General features: G+C 41.1%; 2 protein-coding genes across 6 annotated transcripts in view; one reads left to right on the top strand and one right to left on the bottom strand.

Annotated features, from left to right (window-relative positions):
* Window positions 1–20,557, top strand: part of AKT3 (AKT serine/threonine kinase 3) — a 281,167-nt gene extending 260,610 nt beyond the window's left edge. The window contains exons 13-14 of one of the 2 annotated variants that reach the window (XM_012751176.3): window positions 8,286–8,388; window positions 14,955–20,557. In XM_012751176.3, coding sequence (XP_012606630.1) covers window positions 8,286–8,388; window positions 14,955–15,040 — 189 coding nt within the window. In that variant the 3' untranslated portion in view covers window positions 15,041–20,557. The remainder of the gene's footprint in view (window positions 1–8,285; window positions 8,389–14,954) is intronic. The other variant, XM_075995527.1, reaches the window with a different exon arrangement.
* Window positions 20,388–26,252, bottom strand: part of SDCCAG8 (SHH signaling and ciliogenesis regulator SDCCAG8) — a 217,513-nt gene continuing 211,648 nt past the window's right edge. For all 4 annotated transcript variants that reach the window (XM_012751164.3, XM_012751174.3, XM_012751172.3 and 1 more), the window contains exon 18: window positions 20,388–20,522. In XM_012751164.3, coding sequence (XP_012606618.2) covers window positions 20,493–20,522 — 30 coding nt within the window. In that variant the 3' untranslated portion in view covers window positions 20,388–20,492. The remainder of the gene's footprint in view (window positions 20,523–26,252) is intronic.

Below are 26,252 nucleotides of genomic sequence, written 5' to 3'. Positions count from 1 at the left end.
TTCAGAAAAGAAGAAAAAACTTGCTTCTAGAGAGTGATTTGGGTATTTTATAATTTATTTTGGTCACTTGGTTGATACTCATTTCAGTGGGAGGAGAACTGATTAAATATGTAATATCCTATCACGTGCAGAGAGAGGCCTCAATGAAATAGTATCTCCTCTGAAAGGGCCTAAGTGAATCTTCTAGATCTTATTATATTAATTTTAAGTCTTTCAGTTTGTTCATTAAACATCTGTGTTTCTATTTGAAGATTAATCTTCATCTCTGTCCCAGATTCCAAGTTAGGATTTTTAGTATTCATTCTTTTCCTACATATTTACCATTTCCAGTGCTTTTCTTTTTTAAATTAATCTTTTATTGAGATATGATTCACCCGTTGAAGTATGCACTTCAGTGGTTTTTAGGGTATTTGCAGACTGTGCAACCATCACCACTGTCTAATTTCAGCACGTTTCAACTTGAAGATCCAGGTTTCTCTCTGGGCTCATTCTCCTTCAGCTAAAGAATTTCCTGTATCATGTCTTGTAATGCAGCTGGCAAAAAGAAATTTCTTATGGGACGATGTCTTTATTTTACCTTCATTCATGAAGGATATTTTCACTGAATATAAAATTGTGAGTTGATGGTTTAGTGCGTTTAAGTATTTGTTCCCTTTTAAGTTATGTGTCACATTTCACTGGCAGTTTTCAGGATATTTTTGTTTGCGTGATGGCTTTGTGATATGGCAGTTGACGAGGCTGGCCTACATTTTCCTTTGCTGTATGAGGCTCTGTTGGGGATTTGGAGGGTGGCTGTGCAGCAGCAGGCATTTCGCAGCTCATTCATGCTGTTTATGCTGGGCCCTCTCATGAGTGTGAGGCAGTGGTCAGGCCTGCATCTTGTTCCACCTGCCGGGATCCACTTTTAGCCTTTCCTGCCACCGGCGGGCTGTGTGTTTAGCTGCATGACGAAGGTCCCCAGGCTTTGTGCGCGCGCACACAGTTTTGCTTCTCTGATGGAACCCCAGCAGACCTTGGTTTTCAGTCTCTTGACTATAAAGTGTGTTTAGGTGAGATTTTCTTTGTCATTATCCTTTTGGGGTTCTCTGAGCTTTTTGAATTGCCTTCATTTCCTTTATTAACTCTGGAAAATTTTTAGCCATTATTTCTTGAAATGTATTTTCTGCCTTATTGTCTGTCTCTTCTCCTTCTGTAAATCCACGTACATGTCCGTCGGACTTTTAGATACTGTCCCACAGGTCCCTTAAGTTCTGTTCATGTTTTTCACATTTTTTTATGACACTCAGATTGGATAATCTACTGATATATCTTCAAGTTTACCGATTCTTATATATAAATTCCAATCTGGTGTAAACCCATACCGTGAATTTCTTATTTCAAATATATTTTTTTCATTTTCCATTTTCCATTTGGACCTTTTATTAGTAGTTTCTGTTTCACTGCTGAGCTTTCCCACCCGTTTTACTCATTATGAACATGTTTTACTTTACGTCAAAGAACGTAGTTAATAAAGCTTGCTTTAAAATCCCCGTCTGCTAATTCCAATATAGGTTACCCCAGCATCAGTGTCCATTGATGTCTTTTACTGGTGTATGGGCTCTTTTTCCTTTTTTTTTTTTTTTTTATGAATTCTGAGTCATTTTGGAACATATCCTGGATATTGTGACTGATACATTGTTGTGCCTCTGAATTCAGTTAAGTTACAGCAAAGAATATTAAATTTTTTTTTTTTAGCAGGCAAGTTATCATGGATGAACTCAAACTGCAAACTCTGTCTTCTCTCCAGTGGGTTAAAATTTCAGGTCAGTTTATTTAGACTTCACTAGGGGTTTGGAGTCTGCCCTGTGCATGCATGGTTCAGGAGTCAGCCAGAGACATGGGCAGACCTTAGATACAGAATTTAGAGCTCTCTGTCTTTGGCATTCTCTTCTCCGATATTAAGCTGCTGTGCTTGTCCAAGTTCTGTCCTGTGCTGCTTCATGGCAGTAGGACTGTGGATTTCTCATTTAAGTTTTTTGCCCTATGTAAAGTAGGGCCCATCTTCAGGCAAAAAGCCATAAAAATGGGAAATACATACAGTGCCATTTCCTTATTCCTAGCGTCCACCTCCCCTTCAGTAGCTGCCTGTTTTCACTTGCTTCCCAGAGCCTTCATGTAGCGTTTCATATTTTTTCCAGAGCTTATAATTATGTGCAGGAGGGTTCAGTAGGAGCTGCTTGGCTATTATAAGAAGCAAAACTTAGTATTTTTTCTTAATTACACATTGTTGTAAGCCTTTTCTTCATGTGACACAGTATTGTTTTCTATTCCTGCAAAGAAGTACCTCACAAATTCACATTTGTGCACCATTCTAACGAGTTTGTGTAAGTGAAAGAGCTTATATAAACCAGTGAATGTTACGGTTAGTTCAACACACACGAGATAACTCAAGGCTGTTCCCTTTCTCTTGGTCTCAATTCTCAGTAACAAATTCAGACTGTTTTAGAGGATGCGTAATCATCATTGCCTTTGGTACCAAACTCACGTTTTGGTAGTGAGTAGGCATGTCAGCCCCGCCATGAATATTTTATGGTGTTTATTTAGGAGATATTTAGTGCTTATCTACAGTCACACACTGCATAATGACATTTCAGTCAATGACAGGCCCCATATATGATGGCAGTCCCATAAGATTATAATACCATATTTCCATCATGCCTTTTCTATGTTTAGATTCACAAACACCTACGATTGTGTTACAGTTGCCTACAGTATACAGAACGGTAATTTGCTGTACAAGTTTGTAGTCTAGGAGCAATAGCCTAGGTGTGGTAGGCTCTGCCATCTAGGTTTGTGTACGTCACTCTATGATTTCCTCAATGATAAAATCACCTAGCAGTGCATTTCTCAGAATATATCCGTGTTGGTAAGGGACACATGACTGTACTTTGTATTAAGTACCTTGTAAAGACAACTTCAGTAAGGTCCCTGTCTTCAAGTTGTTTACAGTTTAGTAGCTGAGACAGACAAATAAGTAGACTGTTTATATTTCCATGGGGCAAGTGCTGTGTTTCAGAGGTGGTGGGAATATTTTAAAGGACACTCAGGCTTTAAGCATAAAGGATTTGTTATAGAGCCTGCACTTAGGATTAGATTAAAACTAATTTGAATTTTATTCATATTGTGATGAGTAGTATGACTTTAGTATGAAAATTTAGTGTCTCCTTGTTTTCATTTTAAAATAAGGGAATTGGACTAGATCTATAAGATTCTTTTCAATGAAGATATTTTATCATTCAGTTTAAAAACACATTGAAAAGAGGAAATGCTCAAAAACCTTTTTTCTTTTTAGGGAATAAAGTACTTCAGGTAAGTCCTGTTTAACTGAGATTTTATCAGGTTAACAGGAGGTGTTCCTTGTCATTACCACTTTGATGTTTAACTGTTTGGTATGCACCTGCAAGGGGAACCTTGTATGTCCAGTTGGTTTACAAAAGGGGAGTGTGTGTGTGTGTGTGTGTGTGTGTGTGTGTGTGTTTAGAATCTCTTCTGCCCTCTTGCCATCCTTTTACCCCCTTTTGGAGCCAGAGCCCTCAAAAACTTAGCTTGCAACTTCTGGGTCCTTCATAAAATTCCAGTTGGTTTCCAACATTGAGTGAATTAGTACAGTGCCTGGGCATAGGAGCTCCCAGTAAATGCAGCTGCTTTTCTCCCAGTAGCTTCCTTGCCCACCATAGAAACTGCTCGCTGCCCATCCGCCTCCAGCTGAACTCCTACCTCTTCCACCTCGGCTTTCCTTTCCTTCCACCAAAAATGTTATCCCTCACCCCAGATGCTCCCTCTTACTGCGTTCTCTTTAGGGTTGGTCTGCTGTGGGGTTTAGAGAGGAGCTGTGGCTGTGAGTGTCAGTGCTAAAAGTTGGACAGAAGGAGACAGGTTCTTGATCATCTTCATAGAAACATAATATGAATGTCTCTAAAAAAGAATACCATAAACACTTTTTGGAAGGTTTAATGTTATTAGGTTTTTTAAGAGAGGGGATTTCACTATGTTGCCCAGGCTACTTTCAAACTCCTGGGCTCAAGCAATTCTCCTGTCTCAGCCTCCCAAAGCTCTGGGATTACTGGCGTGAACCACCATGCCTGAACTAATACTATTAATGTTGCATTTTTCTCCCTTTATTTTAGCTTTAATAGACCCTAATATTACTGCCTAGGAGCTTACCTACATTATACAGTAGTTTTGGGTTTTAGTCTTTTTCTTTTTGTTCTATTAAAATGGGTCCCACATTTTCTTCAATTTGCATGCAGCCATTTGTAAGAAAACTGGCTTATATGTTGGAAATTGCCTATGTGTCATTTCTCCCGATTTATATACTCATTCAGCTTTTGCTCATGTTCTTAAACATTTCTGATCAGAAGTCGTGATTAAAGGCTGCCACACTGCTGATGCTGGACAGCGCATGTGAGATCAGCTAAAGGGGAGAGAAAGATTAGATTGCTTCACCAGGCTCTTTCTTAGTGAAGTCCTGAGAGTTATAATGCATGCAGCTTGTCCATAAACACTACCATAGAAACAAATTCTTTTTATTACCCTCTTCTGCCTTTCAAAAAGGCCCCCAGCATTTCACTAATGAGGGCCCTTTCACTTTGATAAGTGAATCCTCTCCAAGTATAATGAGGTCTTCAGGTAATGTAATATACCTGTGGATGTTTGTGAATAGCATTGCCTGCCCACAGACCTACAGCCAGTGGAATGACTGGAGCTCGTGAAGTTCTTTTTCAATGAGAAAACGTATCAAGGAAAAATTAGTTCAAATTTCTGGGGATTACTTGTAAACCAGTGCAAATCACCCATATCATGTTAACAAGCCCTTCAAAATTCCTGCAGGGAAAGCAGATGTACTAATTAAACATTTAATGTTTGTTATAGCTAAAATATTCATATTTGCAGGTTCAATTTATGATACAATAGTTGTATATTAATGTGGCACATGTCTTGGGCCTGTTGTATTTTTTAAAGGATCAAGGTTAATAGTATGAACTTCAATTACTATTGTATGGTTTTGTAAAAATGAAATAGAGTAATTTTAGTTTCTAGTTTTATGTCAAGAAGGATTCACTAGTATTGTAAAGCTTAGCATATAAAGTAATAATACGTATATGCCTTATATCTATTAGTTAGAAATCCTCTTTTATACTTCTTCCTTTCCAGTACATGTACATGTAAATGCACGCAAAGCATGAAACCAGTTTCTTACAGAGATTATACAAACCAGAATCCCCACCTGAGCCTGGCTACTCTCTCATGTTTGAAAGAAATAAAAATTATACCACCAGATTACTGTCTGTGGCAAATATAAGCATTCAATAGTGTTGGCAATTTTTACTACAAATATCTATGTTCCAATATTTTGATTCATATATGCCAACACAGAGTGGTGGAAATAACCACAGATTTTAAGGCAATTAATATACCATAATTACACACACACACAGAACTCTTAGAGCTAATAAACAAATTCAGTAAAGTTGCAGGATGTGAAATCAACATAGAAAATACATTGTATTTCTATATATTAGGTATAAACACTCCAAAAAGGAACTTAAGAAAAATAGTTGCATTGAAAATATTAATAGCATCAAAAAGAATAAAATATTTAAGAATAAATTTAACCAAAGAAACATAAGATTAGTACACTGTAGACTATACAAAACATTGCTGAAAGATATTAAGACATAAATAAATGGAAAGACATCTCATGGTTATGGACTGGATACTTAAGATTTTTAGGATGATAGTACTACTCAAAGTGATAATATAGATTAAATGCAAAATGTTTTTCTCGGTCTTACAGTGGAATACTATTCAAGAGTAAAAATGAATAACTTAGATTTATATATATCAAGAGTGATAAATCTCAGAAATACAAAAACAGAAACAGGTTACTAAGTATATTTAGAGAATGATACCACATTACAAAAACTAAAAATGGAGCGTGATTAATGGGTGCAGAAATATAGTTAGTTAGAATGAACAACATTTGATAGTACAACAAAGTGACTATAATCAGCAATAAGTTGCAGGCCTGTAGTCTCAGCTACTCAGGAGGCTGCGGCAGGAAGATCACTTGAGCCCAGGTGTTTGAGGTTACGGTGAGCTATGATCACACCACTGGACTCCAGCCTGGGTGACAGAGTGAGACACTATCTCTTAATAAAAAATTCTATTTTTGAAAAAAGTCCTTGCCCCCATGGAACTTATATTTTATTCGGGGTGAGGTATAATGATGGTGACAGTAAACAAATACATGCGTGTTATGTCTGTCTACGTATGTGTACGTGTCTGTGTAGCAGATGTGAAAAGTCTTGAAGGAAAACTGTGTGAGAATAGAAAGCGATGGGGAGGGTGACTGTTTGATGTAGGAAGGTCAGGAAAGGCCTTGGTAATAAAGTGACCGTTGAAACAGAGACTATTTTAGGCTCACCTGTAATCTTTTGAAAACTTTTTAAAGATATGTTTCAGTTTTTTAAAGTTACAGATGACCATTGTCTCTCTGATCTAAAAGGACAGGAGCTTTCCCACAACTTGAAGGCAGATTTAGATTTCTGGAAGCAGATGATAAGGGCCAAAGTAAGCAAAACCTCCTCCCAGTGCCCAAGAGAAGCCCAGTTTGACCAAAAGAATTTCTTGTGGTTAACTTTTGATTGGAAGAATGAAGACCCATTTTGTGAACATCTGTGGAATAGTCAGAAGGAAAAATCCCAACGTCCCAACCAGAATCCCCGTCTCCCATTTTCCTGCCAGGTAGGAAGGAAATTACCCCCTAAGCTTCCTAAGAGGGGAGCGAGCGCAGTTCCAGCGGGTAGCAGCTGCTGCTCTGTGTGCACGTGCGCGAGTGGAAGCGGGAGGAGCCCCCAGCGGAGCGCCATGCTCTGCCCAGTGACCCCAACAGAGCAGCTAGAGGTTCCTCCTCGCCGCTGCCGGAGGAACCTGTTCCAGGTAGGGATTAAAGAGGCCGAGAGAGGAGCCATCTTGTTCTTTAGCAGCCACTCTCAGCTGAAAAATGGAACTTAGAGTTGGTTCATCCCCAAAAGAGTGCTTGCTAGTAATGGAGACCTCAGAGTAGCTGTACACTGGGGCAAAAAGAAAAAGTGATAAAAGAAGATTAAAAATGCTTTGCATCAGGTGCCACAAACTGCTATGTGTTCCTTTATTTTGACAGCACGCATTTAACTGTGCTCATTCCCTGGTTTTTAAAAATGTAGTGTGTCTAAAGAATAATTTAAAGATTTTTGCCTTATTATTTAATATAATTTGGTGACAGAGTGGAGAAATGTATTGATCTAAAGCCAATTGTGTATTTCTGTTGCTGTAAAAGTTCTCAGAAAACATACTAATTTCTATCATTCTATTTTCCACTTCTTGTCCCTGTGAGAATTGTGTTCCAAAAGCGGCCTCTCCCTTCTGGCTGATCCTCATCAGAGCATGCACTCTGTCTCCGGCCCTGGGACCCCGCCCCCCTTGTCTCTGGAGGCCAGGGCCCTGAGAAGCGCCTTCCCCCGCCCACTCCTTCCAGCGGAGGAGGCTCTCAGTCTGCCCACCCAGCACCCTCCCCCCTGCCCAAGCTCGCTTGAGGCAGGACCTGCATGCATGAGTCCAGCCCTGTCAATCCTGGAGCAGTTACTGTTAGTCTCTTTTGGATCTCAGTCCCTTTTGAAGATCTGAAGAAAGCTGTGGACAAAATTTTGCATGTAACTTCAGAGGCTGCTATGAATCCCTGTTCCAGCGAAGGGGCAGGCATCAATGCCTGTCTCAAATAATCATAGTTCTCTAGTTCTCTGCAAAGTATAAAGGCACAGTTCTTACACCGTGCAAAGGCAGCATCTTTCCATGACCTAGAGAATACTTTTATTATTAAGTTGTATTTTTAATAATCTCTTAAGCTAGGCACTAGGAAGAGCTTACATCTCGTCACAGGGGTCTCCCTCCATAGGATTTTACATGTATGTTTGTTACTGGGGAAAAAAATAGGACAGATGTTTTAATATCTCCCTCCTGCCCTGTTCTGTGGTTCTCCTTTGTTGTTTCATGTAATCTATCAGATTTTATACAGAGCAACTAAGGACCATGTTGTGCTTAGACTGTGGACTAGGAAGCCAGATACCACACCCACCTTACACAGTGACTCAGCATTGGAGATTTTTTTACTGTTCATTGAGTTACTTGTTCTCTAGTTTTGTCCTAAAAATGAACGTTGCTAAATTGAAATCAGTTAACATAATTCTTTTGCTTTCTTCTTACAGCTTGTACCTCCTTTTAAGCCTCAAGTAACATCTGAAACAGATACCAGGTATTTTGATGAAGAATTTACAGCTCAGACTATTACAATAACACCACCTGAAAAATGTAAGTACACCTGGAAGACAGTTGATCACTTTCTAATATAGTTGAAGAAAATAGTCTTTTTAAAAAATAATTTGATATTTTCAAGATCAAATTCTACAGTGACTTATTCCATTCCATTTTAAAATGCAGAGTTTCTAATGTGGAAATATCAAAAGACAGGTAGCTGTGAGAAAGCTTTTCTGGGTAAGAAAAATTATATATATAGAAATTTTAGATGAAATTACAAACTAGCCCTTCCTTACTATTCTTCAACAGTGAATTTTAAAACTATTAAGTAAATAGGAGCCCAGAATTGGCAAAATCATGAATGTAATATATGAATGATTGAGGTCTGGGAGGCATTCTCATGCTGACCAAGGTCTGTATCTGTCATCACTAATTTAGGAATGGGGTGAGATTCAGTTTGGGGGCAATATTTGGGTAGCTTAAAGAATTCTTCAAGTCACACATCTTTTGGTTTACACAGTAGTGTCATGTTTTTCTCCTTTTCTTTTTCTTTATTTCCTACATTTCTTCTCTTCTCATCTCTTTTTAAAAGGCAGGTAGTTGACAGTGGTCATGGACACCTAGGATCCCTGAGAGGGAAGATGGAAGTTAAGTGTGATTCCAGCTGTGGTCGCAGTCACAGATGTTAGTGTCGAAAGGCAAACTAGGAGTCATCCAGGACAAAAAGTCTTAATCTGGGGTTCATGGCCTGGTAGCAAAGGGACTGCAAATACCCTGAAATGAGACATATAATTATGTGTGCATATATGCATTTTCTTCCTTTCTTTAAATTGGCAAGAAGTTAAGAACCTCCTAACTTCCATTTTATAAGTGATGACACTGAAAGCCAGAGAGGAGGTAAGCTGGCTCAAGGCCCTGCACTTAGCGTCACCCACAGCCCGGAGCAGGGCTTACCAGCTTGGCGGAAGCCACGGCAAGTTGTGAAATATCACTGTGAGTGGGCTGCTCACACGGTGTCAACTACGGGGCAGTGAGCAGCCACTCTGTCTTGTGCCACTGCTAGAATTTCAGAGTCATAAAGAGTCAAAGACAGTGTTAGAAAGCCCATGGAGTCATGGGCAAGTAACTAAGGGCTGGCGGAGTGGAAACAGTGGGCACAGGCCTTGACCTCTGGCCCCAGCACGGACTGTACACTTAGGACTGTCATTGCCTGAACTGCTGGGTAACACCAGTGAGTTGTTGGATCGGCCCGTGGGCAGTTCCCACCATCCCTGTCATTTGGTTATAACCCTAATTGTAATGAGACCCTGTCATTCCTCTGCTTAAAAGCTTCCAGTGGCTCCCGTTGCACTCTCATCCAGATTACTCACCATGGCTTGCCCAGCTCCGTGGGACCTGGGCCCATCCCCCTCTCCGGCTTCTTCCTGCTGCCTCTTCCCTCCCCTCCCCCACTGTCCCAGCGTTCCCGCCGTGCCTCGAACATGCCAGGCTTCACCGTGCCCTGGGACTTGGTACAGCATTTACTCGTGTCTCTGCCCAGAATGGTCTTCTTCCCAGATACTGCGTGAATGGTTCTTTCTTATTCGTCTGATTTGAGCTTAAGTGTCACTTCATCAGAGAGCCGCCTTTGACCTAGTCTGAAGAACAGTGCAGTGCGACAGCGCCCCCCACTCTTACTTCTTTGTGTTGGCACCTTTCTTTGCCAACATTTTTCTGGGTAATCTGTTTCTTTGTTTACTGTCTTGTTCCTGCCACTAGGATGTAATGCAGCTCGGAGAGGAAGGATCTCGTTTGTCTTATTCTCTGCTAGCCCCAGCTCCCAGCTAGCTTTCTGCTTGGTGTGGGCCTTCGATAGTTCTGGAGGAATGAAAAAGCAGAATATGGCAGGGACCTGGGGACTTCGGGGGCAACAGGAGGCCCAGGCTGGCCTCCCCACTCGATAGCCACAGTGGGCGTTGGATAGGAAGGGCCTGAACATATCTCTGTCTGCCTCTTTGAGTCAGCTTCCTTTTTTTTTATTTTATTTTTTGAGATGGGGTCTTGCTCTGTCATCCAGCCTGGAGTACAGTGGCATGATCATAGCTCACTGCAGCCTTGCTCAAACTCCTGGGCTCAAACACTCCTCCTGCCTCAGCCTCTGGAGTAGCTGGGACTACACTTGTCACCACATGGCCTGGCTAATTTTTCTTATTTTTTTCTAGAGACAGGGTTTCACTATGTGACCCAGGCTGGTCTTGAACTCTTGGCTTCACCCAGTCCTCCCACCTCGGCCTCCCAGAGTGCTGGCATTATAAACATGAGCCACCACATCCAGCCCAGTTTCCTTTCTTAAATAGAGCCTCTGGCATTTGTAGACTCTTTTTTGGACAACCAAACATGTTATTTTAGAAGTCAAGGAAACAGATAGGCTCTGTAAATGCAAAGTCACGAGGAGATATTTTACTTCCGAACGCTAAATGCAAAATCCCAAGTTGGGAGACAGAGCGAGGTTGAAGAAGCCGGGACTCAGACCCGAGGAACCTGCCTTTACCATTTACTTACTAGCTCTGGGACATGGCAGGCCACTTTGTCCCCGGAGAAGGGAGTGCAAGCCTGGATCTGCTCTGGGGGCCCATCTTCCCTGCTGTGCCTGAGAAGCCGTCTCTTTAGGAAAGGCACCTAGAGCTCTGCAGGTTCCAATCTCCCTGTTTTCAGTTCTATTCAAGAGGCAGATTAACCATTCCGTGGTGCTGCTTTGTGCTGTGATCCACTCCTCCACGGTGACAAGAGGCCCAGCACAGTGAGCACCTGGCTCAGCTGAAAGGCGCAGGCGGGGCAGGGCTGACTGGGTGTGGAGCTGCAAACGTGAGGCCAGGGAGGTCCCAGCAAAATGGTTTCGGAGTGGATTCGGTTGCAAGTAAGGTGGATTAGAAACGGTTCCACACGGCTTCTTACTCGGCAATTGTTTTTCCATGATTGGCTTGAATCGCAAAGCTTTAGCTCCAAGGACCAGAATTTCTTCAAAAATTCATCTTGCCTGCCTTATCCCTAACTCTGCACCCTGTCCTGATGAGAACTGGTCATTAGTGAGTTTGCCTTTTACGGCTGAATTTCTAGAACTTCTGTAATGAGGCTGAAATGTTAGAAGGTGTTTTAAGTACCCCAGCATGGTTTCTAGAACATAATTGATCCTCGTTCCTCAGCTTCACTCATCGACAATATAAAAGCCATCAAGAATGTTTTTCCTGGCATGTCATATTTTATCACTAACAGCAGCTGTGTTCTTCAAAGAACATATGTCACTTCAAATGTGGGTCATGCAGTAGAAGCCCCAAGCCCTCCGTGCGTTAACAGGATAATAGGTCCATGTCCAGATCGAGCCGTTGCAGTGACTTCCAGGATGTGGCTATCAAAGTCCTCCTGCAAGCGTGGGTCCTTGAAAGTCTGGCTTTTGTGGATGTCAGAAGTGGGTGTGGTCCTGCCCTGCCACTGGCCCCTGGGTGCTTCAGAAACAAGAGCCCAGCCGTGTCGTCTGTGTCTGGCGGGCGCACCAAGTCTAGGGGTGGGGAGGGCACCGTGGCTTGCTGTTTCATCCCTACTCGGGGCGTCTGGACAGGAGCTCGGATGAGGCGCCGCACAGCGTGGCGGGGCACAGGCAGGGCTGCAGGCGCCCGCGTTCCATGGCGCCCGCGTCCCGTGGCCTCTCCTGCCGCTCAGCAGGGCGCCGTGGGGCTGTGCGCGCAGCTCTGGGTTCTTTCAGGGGACAGGCGCAGTGTTTTTAGAGTGTCAGTCCCTGGGTATATCCTGGATTCCCTTAAGGGGCAGATAAAAGGAGACTCAGTGAAACTTTGAACTGTGATTACATTTAACATAATCTTTTCTTCTTGCAGCTGTGGATAGCAGTGCTGGTAAGAAATGGTTGCAGCTCCCTAACTGCTGACACACAGAGGTTTTGTTCATAAAAGTCCACAGTAGTACCATTCGTTAGCAGTTGTCTGCCCACTTACCACCTTGCTTTATAAAACAGAATGGGCTTATTTTTTTTTAGAACAAATCAGCAGTTAGAAAGGCAAAATGTTCCATTTTCTACAAACAGCTGCAGCAACATGCCAGATTGTCCTCGCTGGTGTTAATTAATTGAACAGATTTTGGAATGTGTCGTCTTTCGTTATATCCATTAATGGTCCTCTGCCTTCCTCTTACAGAAAAAGAGATTTTCTTTGAGATCTGGTAGCTTTTACTGCCATATGATTACATTTATTAAATGTAAGAAAATTAGGCAACTGGTGCTCCTTGGATCTGTGGATTTCGATGTAACATGTAGGGCTAATCCTTTAGTTTTCTTTTTCCAGATGTGTTATTTTAAAAAACATAGCTCATGTTCATTATCATCTTTGAACCCTAAGAACGTCCCCTCACAGCAGGAACTGACCTATATACTATGAATGGGTGTAACAGGCTCTGGCTCGGCGTCAGCTGCCACCCCCGCCAGTCCCCTCCCGGTGCAGCCCTGCCCGGGCTGCCAGCTCCTTTTCAGGCCACGATCAGATATTTGCACCTCACTGTTCGCAAGCCTGATGACAGAAGGGAGCCAGAGTGATTGAGAGATCACTGGCTTTGCGCAGTACCAAGGTGTGGGCCCTCACAGGGTTATCTGTGCAATTTAGAGTTCTTTATATTCAGAAATGTGATGGATTTGCTGCTGACGTGACAGGTGAAAGCTCTCTTTTAATTCTCAGCTGACATCCAGCGAGAGCTCCCGCTCCTCCACCAGGCGGTCCCGCACCTGCCCGTCAAGAGCCTGGCTCACCTGGGCCCGGGCAGCCAGGGCAGCTCGCGTCCCTCGCCGGCCGGGCCGGGACAGCACCGCTTTCCCACGCTGGCTGTCCAGGCCTCGCCGCGCGTTTGCTGTGCAGAAACACTCAGCAAACAAAGCTGTTCGTGGGGAAAACTGTTTCTTTGAAATGTGATTGACACATGTCAGAATCTGAACAGTAGGATTTCAGCTGTCTTTTCTCTAGAGAGTCTTTATATTGTACTCCGTGGCTCAGCGGCAGCTAGGCCTTCATTCATTGCCCAGCTCCTTCCATCTTTAGTGCAGCTAAAAATAACTGCTGAAGGGATTTGTCTGAAACATGCATGTGACTCGCTTGGTACAAACACTGAAACCAGTATTGTATAAGGAGGCAGAGATTTCCCTGAACTTCCGCAGTCTCTGGAAATGCTGACTGTGTTTCCAGTGGTCTGTTTGCAGAGCGAGAGAGGCCCTCGGTTTGGTGTCTCATAGGGACCCAGGGAGCCACAAATGTGTCTTGATGGATTGATTCCTACCTAGAACAGGGATGTTTCTGGTAAATTAGAGGTCAGAATTTTCGTTAATGGCTCCTTGATCCCATTTCTTAGAACCTTCTGCATTAGGAATCAAATACTAAAAAGAACAGTGAGGAAAGAAAAGGAAGCGCTCCTTATTCTCCAGACAGAGGGGAAGGCAGGGCATCGCCCGTGGTTTGGCGACAGGGTCAGCCTCAGTGCAGCAGGATCTGCCTGTGTACTTGCTTCCATCACACACAGCCGACGCTCCCTGCAGAGGCTAGAAAATTACTAAATAAAAGAATTGGTAATATGCTTCCTATGTGGACTTGAGGAAATGAAATATTTTTTTTGCTTGAAGAAAAAAAGGTTGAGTATCTGAAAGGCTCATTCACTTTGACTGCAGGACGGGTACGATGAAGTGGGCACAGAGTAGAGCAGGAGATGGGAAAGGGCCTGCCTCCCAGGAGACTCGGGGCTGTGTTCAGGGCTCTGTCCGTCTGAGGGGCCCGGACAGCTGGGCCAGAGCAGCGACGGACGCACAGGGGCCGCGTGCGCGGGCAGCCACCCGGCAGCGGGGGATGCAGCCACTGGGGGGAGGAGAGGGCGGCGATCTCTCGCCACCTCCCACGTGCAGGAGGACGAAGCCCAGGCGAGCGGCGCCTTGGCCGCGCCAGCCTCTGCCCACGACTTTCAGATGTCTTCTCCCTGCGTTTCTCGATGAGCCGGGACGTAGGTGCTGACATCTTTCCCTCTTTTCGTTTTTCACTTGGTCTCCTTATTCTAGTTTAAAGTTTTATCAGAGGAAAATTGGGAACCGTGAGTAAAGCCAGAAGTTAGATGCTGAATAAAGTTTCATAGGAAGCTCTATTTTGCCATCACCCTAAAGCACAGTGAAGAAAAAATACGGGCACTTGACGGCAGTTGACAGTGGAGTCTGTGTAGACACTTTGGATGCTGTAGGTTTCACTGACTTGTATAGTTTTGACATACTTGGTTTCATGAAATGGAATGAAAGGTAACTGAAGATTGTTCCTTCTCATTAAAAAAAATCTGATTTAATAGTATTTTTCCAAATTTCATTGAGCCTTGAAATTTTTACGTCTTGAAGATGACTTTATAGTTTTATTTCTTCATTGACCATGTATTTATGAAAATCAGATAATTTTTGAAGTATAATTACTATATGTTTTCTGATAAACACAGGTTTATGGGAGTTATTGCCTCTGTTAATCTTTCCTATCTTTAGAGTTAAAGAAAGTACAGACTTTTACAGAGATAATGATGCAAAAAATAAGTATAAAATTAAAATAGCTGTTTCCCGCCCACAGATGATGAGGATGGTATGGACTGCATGGACAATGAGAGGCGGCCACATTTCCCTCAATTTTCCTACTCTGCAAGTGGACGAGAATAAGTCTCTTTCATTCTGCTACTTCACTGTCATCTTAGATTTGTTACTGAAAATGATTCCTGGACATCACCACCGGTCCTAGCTCGTACAGGTAGCAGGGGCACCTTCCGACACCCTAGACCAGCCAAGGGTCTTCACCCCGCACCACCTTTCACCCACATGAAAACACACAGATACGCAAACACACTCCAATCTTTGTTTTTGCATGAAATTGTATCTCAGTCTAAGGTCTCATGCTGTTGCTGCTACTGTCTTACTATTATAGCAACTTTAAGAAGTAATTTTACAATCTTTGGAAGTCATGAGCCCACCATTGTTCATTTGTGCACCAATAGTCATCTTTTAACCTTTTAGTTTTTGTTTTTCCCTAACAGTGAAGGCTAAATGAGATACACTGATTCTAGGTACATTTTTTAACTTTCTAGAAGATAAATCAAAAACTAATTAGACTAAGAAGATTTAGTTTATAATTCAGAACAAGCAATTGTGGAAGGGTGGTGATGTGCATATGCAAAGCTGTAGTAAAGCGTATCAGATCGCGGCATGAAGCAGGCATGCATCACTAAGATTTGGCTGGAATTTATTAGGAAGCATTTGAGAGAAGGACTGAACAACTGTTGAGATACATATATATTTTTAATTCCTGGTGGATACTGCAGAGGAAACCCGGTATCACACGTGGACGTCGAGACTTCACGGGCAATCGTGGGCAAAGGAACATTGTTCTGCCAAGAAATGAAGGCATATGCACAGTCAAAGTCACTTAAAGAGTCTTATGATACAGTTTGCGCCAGAGAGCATTTTTTCCCCTGTGCTTGGAAACCTTTTTCCTTCTTGATATTTATCACCTCTGATGGCTGAAGAATGTAGACAGGTATAATGATCCTGCTTTTCACCAAAATTCGTACACCAAGGTAAACAGGTGTTTGCCTTATTTGTTTTAATTTTTTACTTTCAGTTCTACGTGAATTAGCTTTTAAAACTCAGATGTTAAAACTTTGAATGTCCTTTTACGATTTTGTTTATATTGCAGTAGTATTTATTTTTTAGTGATGAGAATTATGTCATGTTAGCAAATGCAGCTCCAACTTACATAAAATAGACTTACTGCAGTTTCTTTTGACCCATGTGCAAGGAATGTACACGCTGATGAGAATCATGCACTTTTTCTCCTATGTAAACAAAAAAAATTGATAAGGCTCTGAAATGGTATATATGTTAGAATTTGGCTTTGGGAGAAGAGATGCTGTCATTTAACCCCTTGGTGCTAAAAATGAGAAAATCCCCAACTACCCATGCCAAGGGGTTAAATGAAACCAATTGATATTGAGCAAAACTGATGTTTGCTCATTTGAGAATTGAAACATTGTGACAGCCTGGCAACATAATGTAATGAAGAAAATTGGAACCTGAATGATGATAAGAAATGAACTTTACTTGGCAAAATGAATACATCTTGAGTATTTAGGAAGTAGGCAGTAAAGGTTAAGAACCTGGTGTGTTTATTGTGATCATGGTACATTTATCACTGAATTAAGCCATCAGGGAAAAAAAAAAAAACAAAAAGAGAACACCTCCAGCTTTTCTTTTTCTGTATATACTCATGTCTCCAAATTCCAACATTTCTCACTGAAAGGGGACATGTATGCAAACCTCATCTTTCTCTTTCATTAATGATGATCTTCAGATTAAACCCTTTGGTGCTAGGAGCTGACATTTTCCAAAGCAGTCTATGAAGTCCAAGGGGCTGGGGGCCATTCTTAGGGCAAACAGAAGGCCTTCCCGCTCCGTGGAGTGATCATGGAAATGTATTTTAGCTAATCTGACAGCTCCCAAATGGAAGACTACAGCGTGACGTAGTATTATGATTGCATTGTATGAAAGAGCAAGTGACTTTCTCAGTAGGATGAATCATATTCATATGCAGATGTCTTAGCCTCTTGACGCCGGAAGTGTGGGTCTATAGCTATGAAACCACTGCTGGCGGTGGGCAGGCCACTGGGACTGACGGGGGTTAAAGGGCATTTTACTAAGGCAGCTAAGACATATTTAGACATAGATTTTATCCTAATTTTTCATATTTCTACCTGAGTGAAGTTCATCCTTAGTACTGAATAGGAAGTTACAGTTAAATGGTAGTTCATTCTGACTTACACACATAGCTTACCTTTTTTTTTTTTTTCCACTTGGAATTATGTTGAATGTTTCACTTGGACAAGAAAGTAGACTAGAAGGTATGTCTTTTAAGTTGTCTTGTATCCATTGTATAAAAACCTGGCGAGAGGAAGAGATGAAAGCTGAGACTGGCTGATGTTCAGAGCACTTACTCCTTGCGAGGGAAAGCATGACACTGTACACTAAGCACATAGCTTTTTGTTGTTTTGGTTTTTCCCCCAAATCTTAAGGTGATTTCCATGACCTTGGCCAAGGACACCTCCTAAAGATGAATGACCAGCACTGACAGTGCCCCAGGCTGGCCACTCCTCACCGCTGGCGCTCAGCCCCCAGCCACGCCCGGGACTCAGTCACCTCTCCCCTCTGGGACGCAGTTGGTATCACACAAGGTGTTTTCTTGGCTTCGATTTTGAGAATCCCTTTCTTTCACTCCCAGATCTGTCAGCTAGCATGGAGGAACAATAGAAAAACAGAATGTGCAGAGGGGGAGATTTCTGAAACTTCCCTGTGTTGCCCATAGCTGTAGTTTTGGGTTCTGGCAGGTGGAACGGCCTGAAACGTGGAATCATTGAGTGAGATGCAGTTCAGACTTCGTGGACTCCAGCTGGTACTGTCATGAAGTCTGAACTCTGTCATAATGCAGCCATCTTGGAGGAAATTGGCCATTTCTGCTCGAATTGTTGGCAGGGTCGCTCTCAGCTTTGCTTTCTACACTAATTACGTAGCATTATTCCAGTATTGTTTTCCATTTCCCATACCTGATTTCTGGCTTCTTAAAGCTGACTGTTCTTGCAGGGGCCACTTGCTTCTCCTAGAGTACAAAAGTAAGGGCCTTCCTTACTAACTGCAGGGTCTATATATTACACCTCAATGTACACACTTTGCTGCTACTGTTTGTACTGTCTACAGTAGAATTTCCTTATCTTGCTCCTGGTAGTGCATTACAGGCAAGCATGAAATGTAAAGTATTTATTTAAATAAAAAGAAAACCTCTAAATTGGTAATTGAATTACCTCCCTGTAGCTTTATAGTTTGTGACACTTCTTGACCTTGCTAGTTCTTTCATTAGATCCATGCAAGATCTAGTCATCTGGTTAAGGATTTTAAGCAGACGCAAATATGAACCCAAGAAACTGTATTACTATTATTGTTGGTCATACTAAAACTGTTTATTTCCTTAAGTATATGACCCACAAGGATGTGAAATAACTACAAGAAACTGTTTTTGTACACTGTACATCCTTAGTATTTTTACACGTATATGATAGGGATGCACATTATTTTCCTTCGTACAGACAGCTTAAATAAAGCACTATGTCAATCTGCTACTTCTCTGTTTGTTGTTGTTGGATGTGGTTCTGTAATCTCAGAAAATTACTCTTTTCTGAAAAAAAAATTTTAATAGCCCCACCTGGCATTAATCTACCCTGTATAAAATGTGATAGGAAAATCTGTAAACTCTTTATAGCTCAAAACACACATGGGATTATTTTTACATCAATAAAATGGAAACAGTGCAGTTGTACAAACTCTGATGAAAGGCTACTTCCAAAGGGAAGACGCTCACCTCTCAGCACTGGGTTTAGGACAGATCTACTGTGAAGCCAGGGACGGAGTAGGTCTTAGACCTTGGGGATTGTTGAGATCTAATAATCTTTACAACAAATGGCTTGGACCCAGAATTCTTAAGGACTGTAGGTCGTCATCAGTGTCTTCCTGATAATGTACTGCTCTGCATACTTCCTTTCCTAGAGTGTATTTTTAACACTTCATGGCAAATTAACAAACTTAGACATAGGTAATAGTGAGTAGGATGGCTGGACTGCAATCTGATTTATGTGGAATCATTTTGGATGGGGCCTTTTTCTGATTTTACCTCATAAAGCTACTATTGTAGAAACTTGGCTTTGCTCATATGACTAAGCCATACAGAGGAATGGCTTTTGGGACTAGAGTTAGTCAAGCATGTACATGTATGTCACACAGCCAAATCTGAGGGCATTCTTACATGTGCTCTTCTCTCAAAACCACTGGGCTTGACAGATCCAGGAGGCTAAAATAAAGTGACCTCTATAATTCTTTAAAGGTGCTATTTTTAGAATATTGTATAATTTATTCACAGTATACCTAAAACAGAATTAAGGACAAGTAAAATCTTATGTGACAGCCTTTATGTCTAGCACATTTGACGAAATCAAAACCTTCTGAATCTGAGTAGAAGTTCTACTATTTCAGGCTTGAACCTTTTACGTGCCCAAGAGACTTGGATGGTCTCTTGTGTATCATGTTGCCGCCTCCAAAGCCTATTCCACATCGATTCTGAGAGGCAAGGCTGAACATATGGTGACCTTCGACCTGTGTTGAGATGATCATGGCCAGAGTCACTGGCCAGGAGAATAGCCTAAGGTCTGGGACTTGTCCAACTGCAGCCTTGCCTTTAGTGTTTCATTGTCATTCTCAAATACAACACGAAACTTTCAGTGTCCATTTTTATTGCTTTAAAGCATTTGAGGGCTTAACTGTGTATAGTAGAAATACTATTTTAGACTAAAATAATGATCTGTGTACAGGTATTTGATATACTCTAAGTAAATTTTCTAATTTCACTAAGTATGTTTTTAGGCTCCTCTCAAATACAGCATACTGAAGAAAAATTCTGACACCACCAAGCCAAAGATGCTTTTTTTGTCTGTTTTTGTTGTTAACAGAATGGAAAGAATAATGCGTAGTGCTTCCTGGTGTCTCCTGATTGTACACAAATTGGTAAGATGTTAAATAACAATGGAGTCTTATGGGATGTTGATTAAAGGCAAATAAAGCTGAAAGATGCTATCTAGCTCAGAAAAGAGAAGGAAAAATGAATGGCAGCAAAAATTTCCTCCAGAATACACTTTGGCCTAGTTAAAATATGTGCCTTTTCAGTGTGTTTTGTTCATCACTACAAGGTATCAAGGAAACATTACAATTCAAGTCTTTAAAAACTTCATTTATTGAAATTCATATGTACCACCTAGCATACAAATGAGCAGATTTAAAAACATAATAACTTCAAGCCATTTCTGAGAACATACACCAGGAGCTCTCCTCATCTAGTGTCAGACTTCGGCTCCAGCCCGTCCTTGGTGCCGGACAACAAATGTGGAGATGAGGAACAGCCCCACTGCAGTCTGAGGTGGTGTCACCCTGGGAAGGTCGCGGTGCATTGTGGCATATCAAGTATAAATCAGATGAATGTAAATATCTCTTTGTAAATCATTTATTTCACTCTGTTCCATCCAGGTCAGCAATCAGATTGTGGCATGCTGGGTAACTGGAAAAAATGATAATAAAAAAGTAAGTTTAAATAGATCATGTTCTTCAATGTGATTTTTCTTCTCATTGTTCATTTAGTCACCTTTTATGACTAAATATTTGGAGACAAAGTTTCCCTTGCTAAAAATATGGAAATGACATGTAACCCATTGGAGGAAAAGCTGTGCCTCATCTTGACCAGACATCAAAGCCCTTGTCACAATGAATATAAGGCTGTTGTAATGTTTTAAATGTGAAAACAGCGTGTAACCAGACATCTATGTGCCTCTTCAATAAGGACAGTCTGATGTTAGGACGTGGCCAGAGAGCTGTCTCTTCCACTGTCCAGGAAAGGAGACGCTGACTTGTGCCAGAATCTGCTTATGGAAAATTCGTACGGCCTTATGGTGGGTAGGAAAATCTAGAACAAAAACACTGTGTTAGGCCAAGTGCCCCTAAGAAATTCCTGATGAAATGATACAAGCTAAAACCTCGAATCTTTTAGCTGCAGTGTATTGTAACATACGTAAAGGCATTTTCACATGGAGACCCTTACATGCTGGGAGGGGACATTTGATGTACTGTGCTCTCTTTAGTTTGCAACAGATATAAGTGTTTCAAAGACACTTCATGCAGATTGGGTTGAGAGGAGAACCCCAAATTAGGGAAGGAGCATCAGAAACCACTGGAAATCTATTCCACAGAAAAACGTCTTGAGTATCTACTATGCTGTATGTGGGAAGATGACTAACACACAGTCCTTGCCCTCTAGGAGTATAAAGTCCAGAGAAGAGCAAAGGTGTTATTTTCCAAATCCCAGTGTTTAGGGTCAACAGATAAATCAGAATGTGGTACAAGGCCAGGGTCCAGTCTAGTCACCGTTTAGTAAGGAACCGTCTTCATGAAAGAGAAGAGAACTTGGTGCTCCCCGTGCAGATTGGCTAAGCTGGACTCCAAGGAGGGCTCTTGTCAACCCAAGTTGAGCCATATTTACTAGCTGGGGATTTCCAACACAGGACAATGAGTGAAACCAAAATCAGAATTCACACAAGAGAAATATATCAAAGTCAATCTATTGTCTTTTTTGAAAGTGAGAAAAGGTAATGTTTACATTTCAAGTAGATTTCCCAGTGTGTGAGACACGCTGATGATTTTAATGGACAGGTCTGTGAGTACTAGAATGGTTTCGCCAGCCTGACCTCAGGCGGAATGCCCGTGGGGGCTGCAGCAGGAGACTGCACTCCACCTGAGTAAACTCGGGGTTCCATATACACAGCCCTCAGGGTGGGCCACAGGAAGTCTGCTTGCCCTGGAGCCCTGCCCTCGCAGCAGGGGCTTCCTTTGGTTCTCAGTGGAATACCCCCAGACAGAGGCTGCCGACAACTCAATGTAACCATCAAACATAGGTATCCACCTAGACCTGACCTGCCTTCCAGTTTATTTTTATTTCAGCATATTATGGGTATGTCAGCATACTATGCGGATATAAATGTTTAGATTATGTATATTGCCCTTGCCCCACCCAAGTCAGAACTTTAAGCATGTCCATCCTCCAGACGGTGCACATTGCACTATGTGTGTATATATCCATCCTCTCCTCCTCCCTCCCATTTGCCCGACGCCCGATAAATGTTATTCCTAAATGTGCACTTAGTTGTTGATCAGTTAATACCAATTTGATAGTGAGAATATGTGGTGCTTATTTTTCTATTCTTGGGATACTTCACTTAGTAGAATGGATTCCAGCTCTATCCAGGATAATACAAGAGGTGCTAAATTACCATTCTTTTTTATGGTATACATATAACACATTTTATTAATCCACTCATGTATTGATGGGCACTTGGGTTGTTTCCACATCTTTGCAATTGTGTTGTGCTGCTATAAACATTCGGGTGCAGATGTCTTTTTTATAGAGTGTCTTTTGTTCTTTTGGGTAGATGCCCAGTAATGGGATTGCTGGATCAAATGGTAGATCTACTTATATCGCTTTGAGATATCTCCATATTGCTTTCCACAGAGGTTGAACTAGTTTGCAGTCCCACCAGCAGGGTATGAGTGTTCCTATCTCTCCGCATCCACACCAACATTTGTTGTTTTGGGACTTTTTGATAAAGCCCATTCTCACTGGGGATAAATGGTACCTCATTGTGATTTTGATTTGCATTTCTCTGATGGTTAAAGATGTTGAGCATTTTTTCATATGTTTGTTGACCATTAGTCTATCTACTTTTGAAAATTTTCTGTTTATGTCCTTTGCCCACTTTTTGATAGGGTTGTTTGATTTTTTCTTGCTGTTTTTCCCGAGTTCTGTGTAGATTCTAGTTATGGATGTGTAACATGCGAATATTTTCTCCCATTCTGTAGATTCTGTTTGTTTTTATGATAGTTTCTTTGGCTGTTAAGAAGCTTTTTAATTTGATCAGGTCTTATTTATTTTTGTTGTTGCTATGGTTGACTTTGGGGTCTTCTTCATAAATTCTTAGCCTAGGCCAATGTCTAGAAGAGTTTTTCTAACATTTTCTTCTCCAATTCTTATAGTTTCATGCCTCAGAGGTTTAAGTCTGTTACCCAGCGTGAGTTGATTTTTTTGAGAGGTGAAGGTGCAGATCCTATTTCAGTCTTCTACATGTGGTTATTCAGTTTTCCCAGCACCATTTATTGAATAAGGATTCTTTTCCCCAGTGTATGTTTTTGTCTGCTTTGTCAAAGATTAGATGGCTATATGAGGATGGTTTTATATCTGTGTTCTCAGTTTTGTTCATTGGTCTATGTTCCTGTTCTTGTGCCAGTCCCATGCTGTTTTAGTTACTATACCCTTGTAGTATAGTTTGAAGTCTGGTAAATTGATGCCTCCCAATTTGTTCTTTTTGCTTAAGATTGCTTTTGCTATACGGGGTCTTCTCTGGTTCCAAAAGAAGTGTAAAATTTTTTTTCTATATCTGTGAAAAATGATGTTGGTATTTTAATAGGGATTGCATTACATCTGTAGATCACTTTGGGTAGTATAGGCATTTTAACAATGTTGATTCTGCTGACTCATGAGCATGGTATGGTTTTCTATCTGTTTACGTCCTCTGCTATTTCCTTCCTCAGTGTTTCATCATTCTCCCTGTAGAGCTCTTTTACCTCCTTAGTTAAATCTATTCCAAGGTATTTTATTTTCTTTGTTGCTATTGTGAAGGGTATTGAGTCTTTGATTTGGTTCTCAATTTGTTGTTGGCATATAAGACTGCTATTGATTTCTGTACATTGATTTTGTAACCTGAGACTTTGCTAAATTTGTTTATCAATGCCAGTAGTCTCATGGCAGAATCTTTGGGGTTTTCTAGGTATAAGATCATATTGTCAACAAAGAGAGACAGTTTGACCTCTTCTGCCCCCCATTTGGATGACCTTGATTCCCTTCTCTTGTCTGATTGCTCTGGCTAGGAATTCCAGCACTATGTTGAATAGAAGCAGTGATAGAGATCAACCTTGTCTGATTCCAGTTCAAAGTGGGAATGCTTTCAGTTTTTACCCATTCAGTATGATGCTGGTCGTGGGTTTGTCATATATGGTTTGTATCATTTTTAGGTAACCCCCATCTATGCCTGTTTTGTTAAGCGTTCTTATCATAAAAGGGTGTTGAATTTTGTCAAATGCTTTTTGTGTGTCTATTGAGAGGATCATATGATCTTTATTTTGCTTCTATTTATGTGGTGGATTACATTTATAGATTTGCATATGTTGAACCATTTCTGCATCTCCGGAATGAAGCCCACTTGGTTGTGATGTATTATTTTTTTGGTAAGCATCTGAATTCGGTTTGCTAGGGTTTTGTTGAGAATTTTTGCATCTATATTGATAAGGGATATTGGTCTGTAGTTTTCTTGTTGCGTCCTTTCCTGGTTTTGGTATCAGTGTTGTGTTGGCTTCATAAAATGTGTTGGGGGGAAATCCTTCTTCTTGATGCTGTAGAATAATTTCTGCAGGATAGGCACCAGTTCTTCTGGTAGGTCTGGTAAAATTCGGGTGTGAAACCATCTGGTCTGGGACTTTTATTTTTAGGAAGGATTTTATTGCTGTTTCAATTTCAATATTTGATGTTGGTCTGTTCAGGAATTCTATTTCTTCCTGATTGAGCATAGGGAGGCTTTGTGTTTCTAAGAATGTGCCAATTCCTCCAAATTTTCCAGTTTATGAGCATAAAGGTTTTTAGAGTATTCATAGATGATACTTTGTATCTCCGTGGCATCAGTTGTAATTTCTCCTTTTTTATTCCTGATGGAGCTTATTAGAGTTCTTTCTTTTCTGCTTTTCATTTATCTAGCCAAAGCATGTCAATTTTATTTTTTTGAAAGAACCAACTTTTTGTTTTATTAATCTTCCATATAGTTTTTTTGTTGTCAATATCATTTAGTTCTACTCTGATCTTATTTATTTCACCACTTCTGCTGGGTTTGGGGTAGGGTATGTTCATCCTTTTCCAGTTCTTTGAGATGATTCATTAAATTGTTTGTGATCTTTCTGTCTTTTGGATGTAGGCATTTATGGAAATAAATTTTCCTCTCAGGACTGCTTTAGCTGTGTCCCACAGATTTTGATAACTATTGCCTCCTTTGTCATTTAGTTCAAAGAATCTTTTGATTTCCATCTTGATTTCCTCATTAATGAAATAATCATTCAGCACAAGCTTGTTTAGTTTCCACGACTTTGTGTAGAGATGAGAGTTTCTATTGGGGTTGATTTCTAAATTTATTCTCCTGTGGTCTGAGAAGATGCATGGTATAACTTCTATTTTTAAAATTTTTTCAGACATGCTTTGTGACCTAGGATTTCGTCAATTTTAGAGAATGTCCCATGAGCTGATGAGAAGAACGTATATTCAGTGGTTTTGGGGTAGAATGTTCTATAAATATGAGTCAGGCCCATTTGTTCTAGAGTTCTTTTTAAGTCCAATGTTTGTTTGTTAATTTTCTGTTTGGAGGATCTGTCCTGTGTTGTCAGAGGGGTGTTGAAGGCTCCTGCTATTATGGTATTGCTGTTTATCATTTTGTTTAGATCAAGTAGAATTTGCTTTATGAATCTTGGCATACCTGAGTTAGGCCCATAAATATTTAGAATTGTTATGTCTTCTTGTTGAACTGTACCCTCCTTCACCATTATATAGTGACTCTCTTTGTCTTTTATTAGTTTTGTTGATTTAAAGAGTAAGTCATCTGAAATCAAAACTACCACACCAGCCTTCTTTTGGCTTCCGTTTGCTTGAAATATTGTTTTCCACCCCTTCATGTTGAGTCTGAATGCATCCTTATAGGTTAGATGTGTTTCCTGAAGATAGCAGATACTTGGCTTGTGTGTATTTATCCATTCAGCCAGCCTATGTCTCGTTAGTGGGCATTTCAAGCCATTCACATTTATTGAGAGAACTGATAAGTGGGGCAAATTTCTGTTCATCCTTTTGAGTTGAACTGTGTTGCTTTGTTTTCTCTCTTGAGCCACTGTGGTATCTGGCCTTTGACCCTTAGCTTTGGGGTGATTTTACATTTGTGTTTATTGTGCTGATCTATGTGTAACACTGTTTTGAATACTTCCTGGAGGGCTGGTCTTGTCTTGGTGAATTCCCTTAGTCTTTGCATATCTGAGAATGTCTTTATTTCTCCTTTGTATACAAAACTTAATTTTGCAGGGTACAAGATTCTAGGCTAGGCATTGTTCTGTTTGAGAAGAGTGAGAATGGGGCCCCAGTCTCTTCTTGCTTGTATGG

This window comes from Microcebus murinus, chromosome 19 (assembly GCF_040939455.1).
Source record: "Microcebus murinus isolate Inina chromosome 19, M.murinus_Inina_mat1.0, whole genome shotgun sequence".
In the NCBI taxonomy this organism is placed as follows: Eukaryota; Metazoa; Chordata; class Mammalia; order Primates; family Cheirogaleidae; genus Microcebus; species Microcebus murinus.
This window is presented reverse-complemented; position numbering and strand designations above follow the sequence as displayed.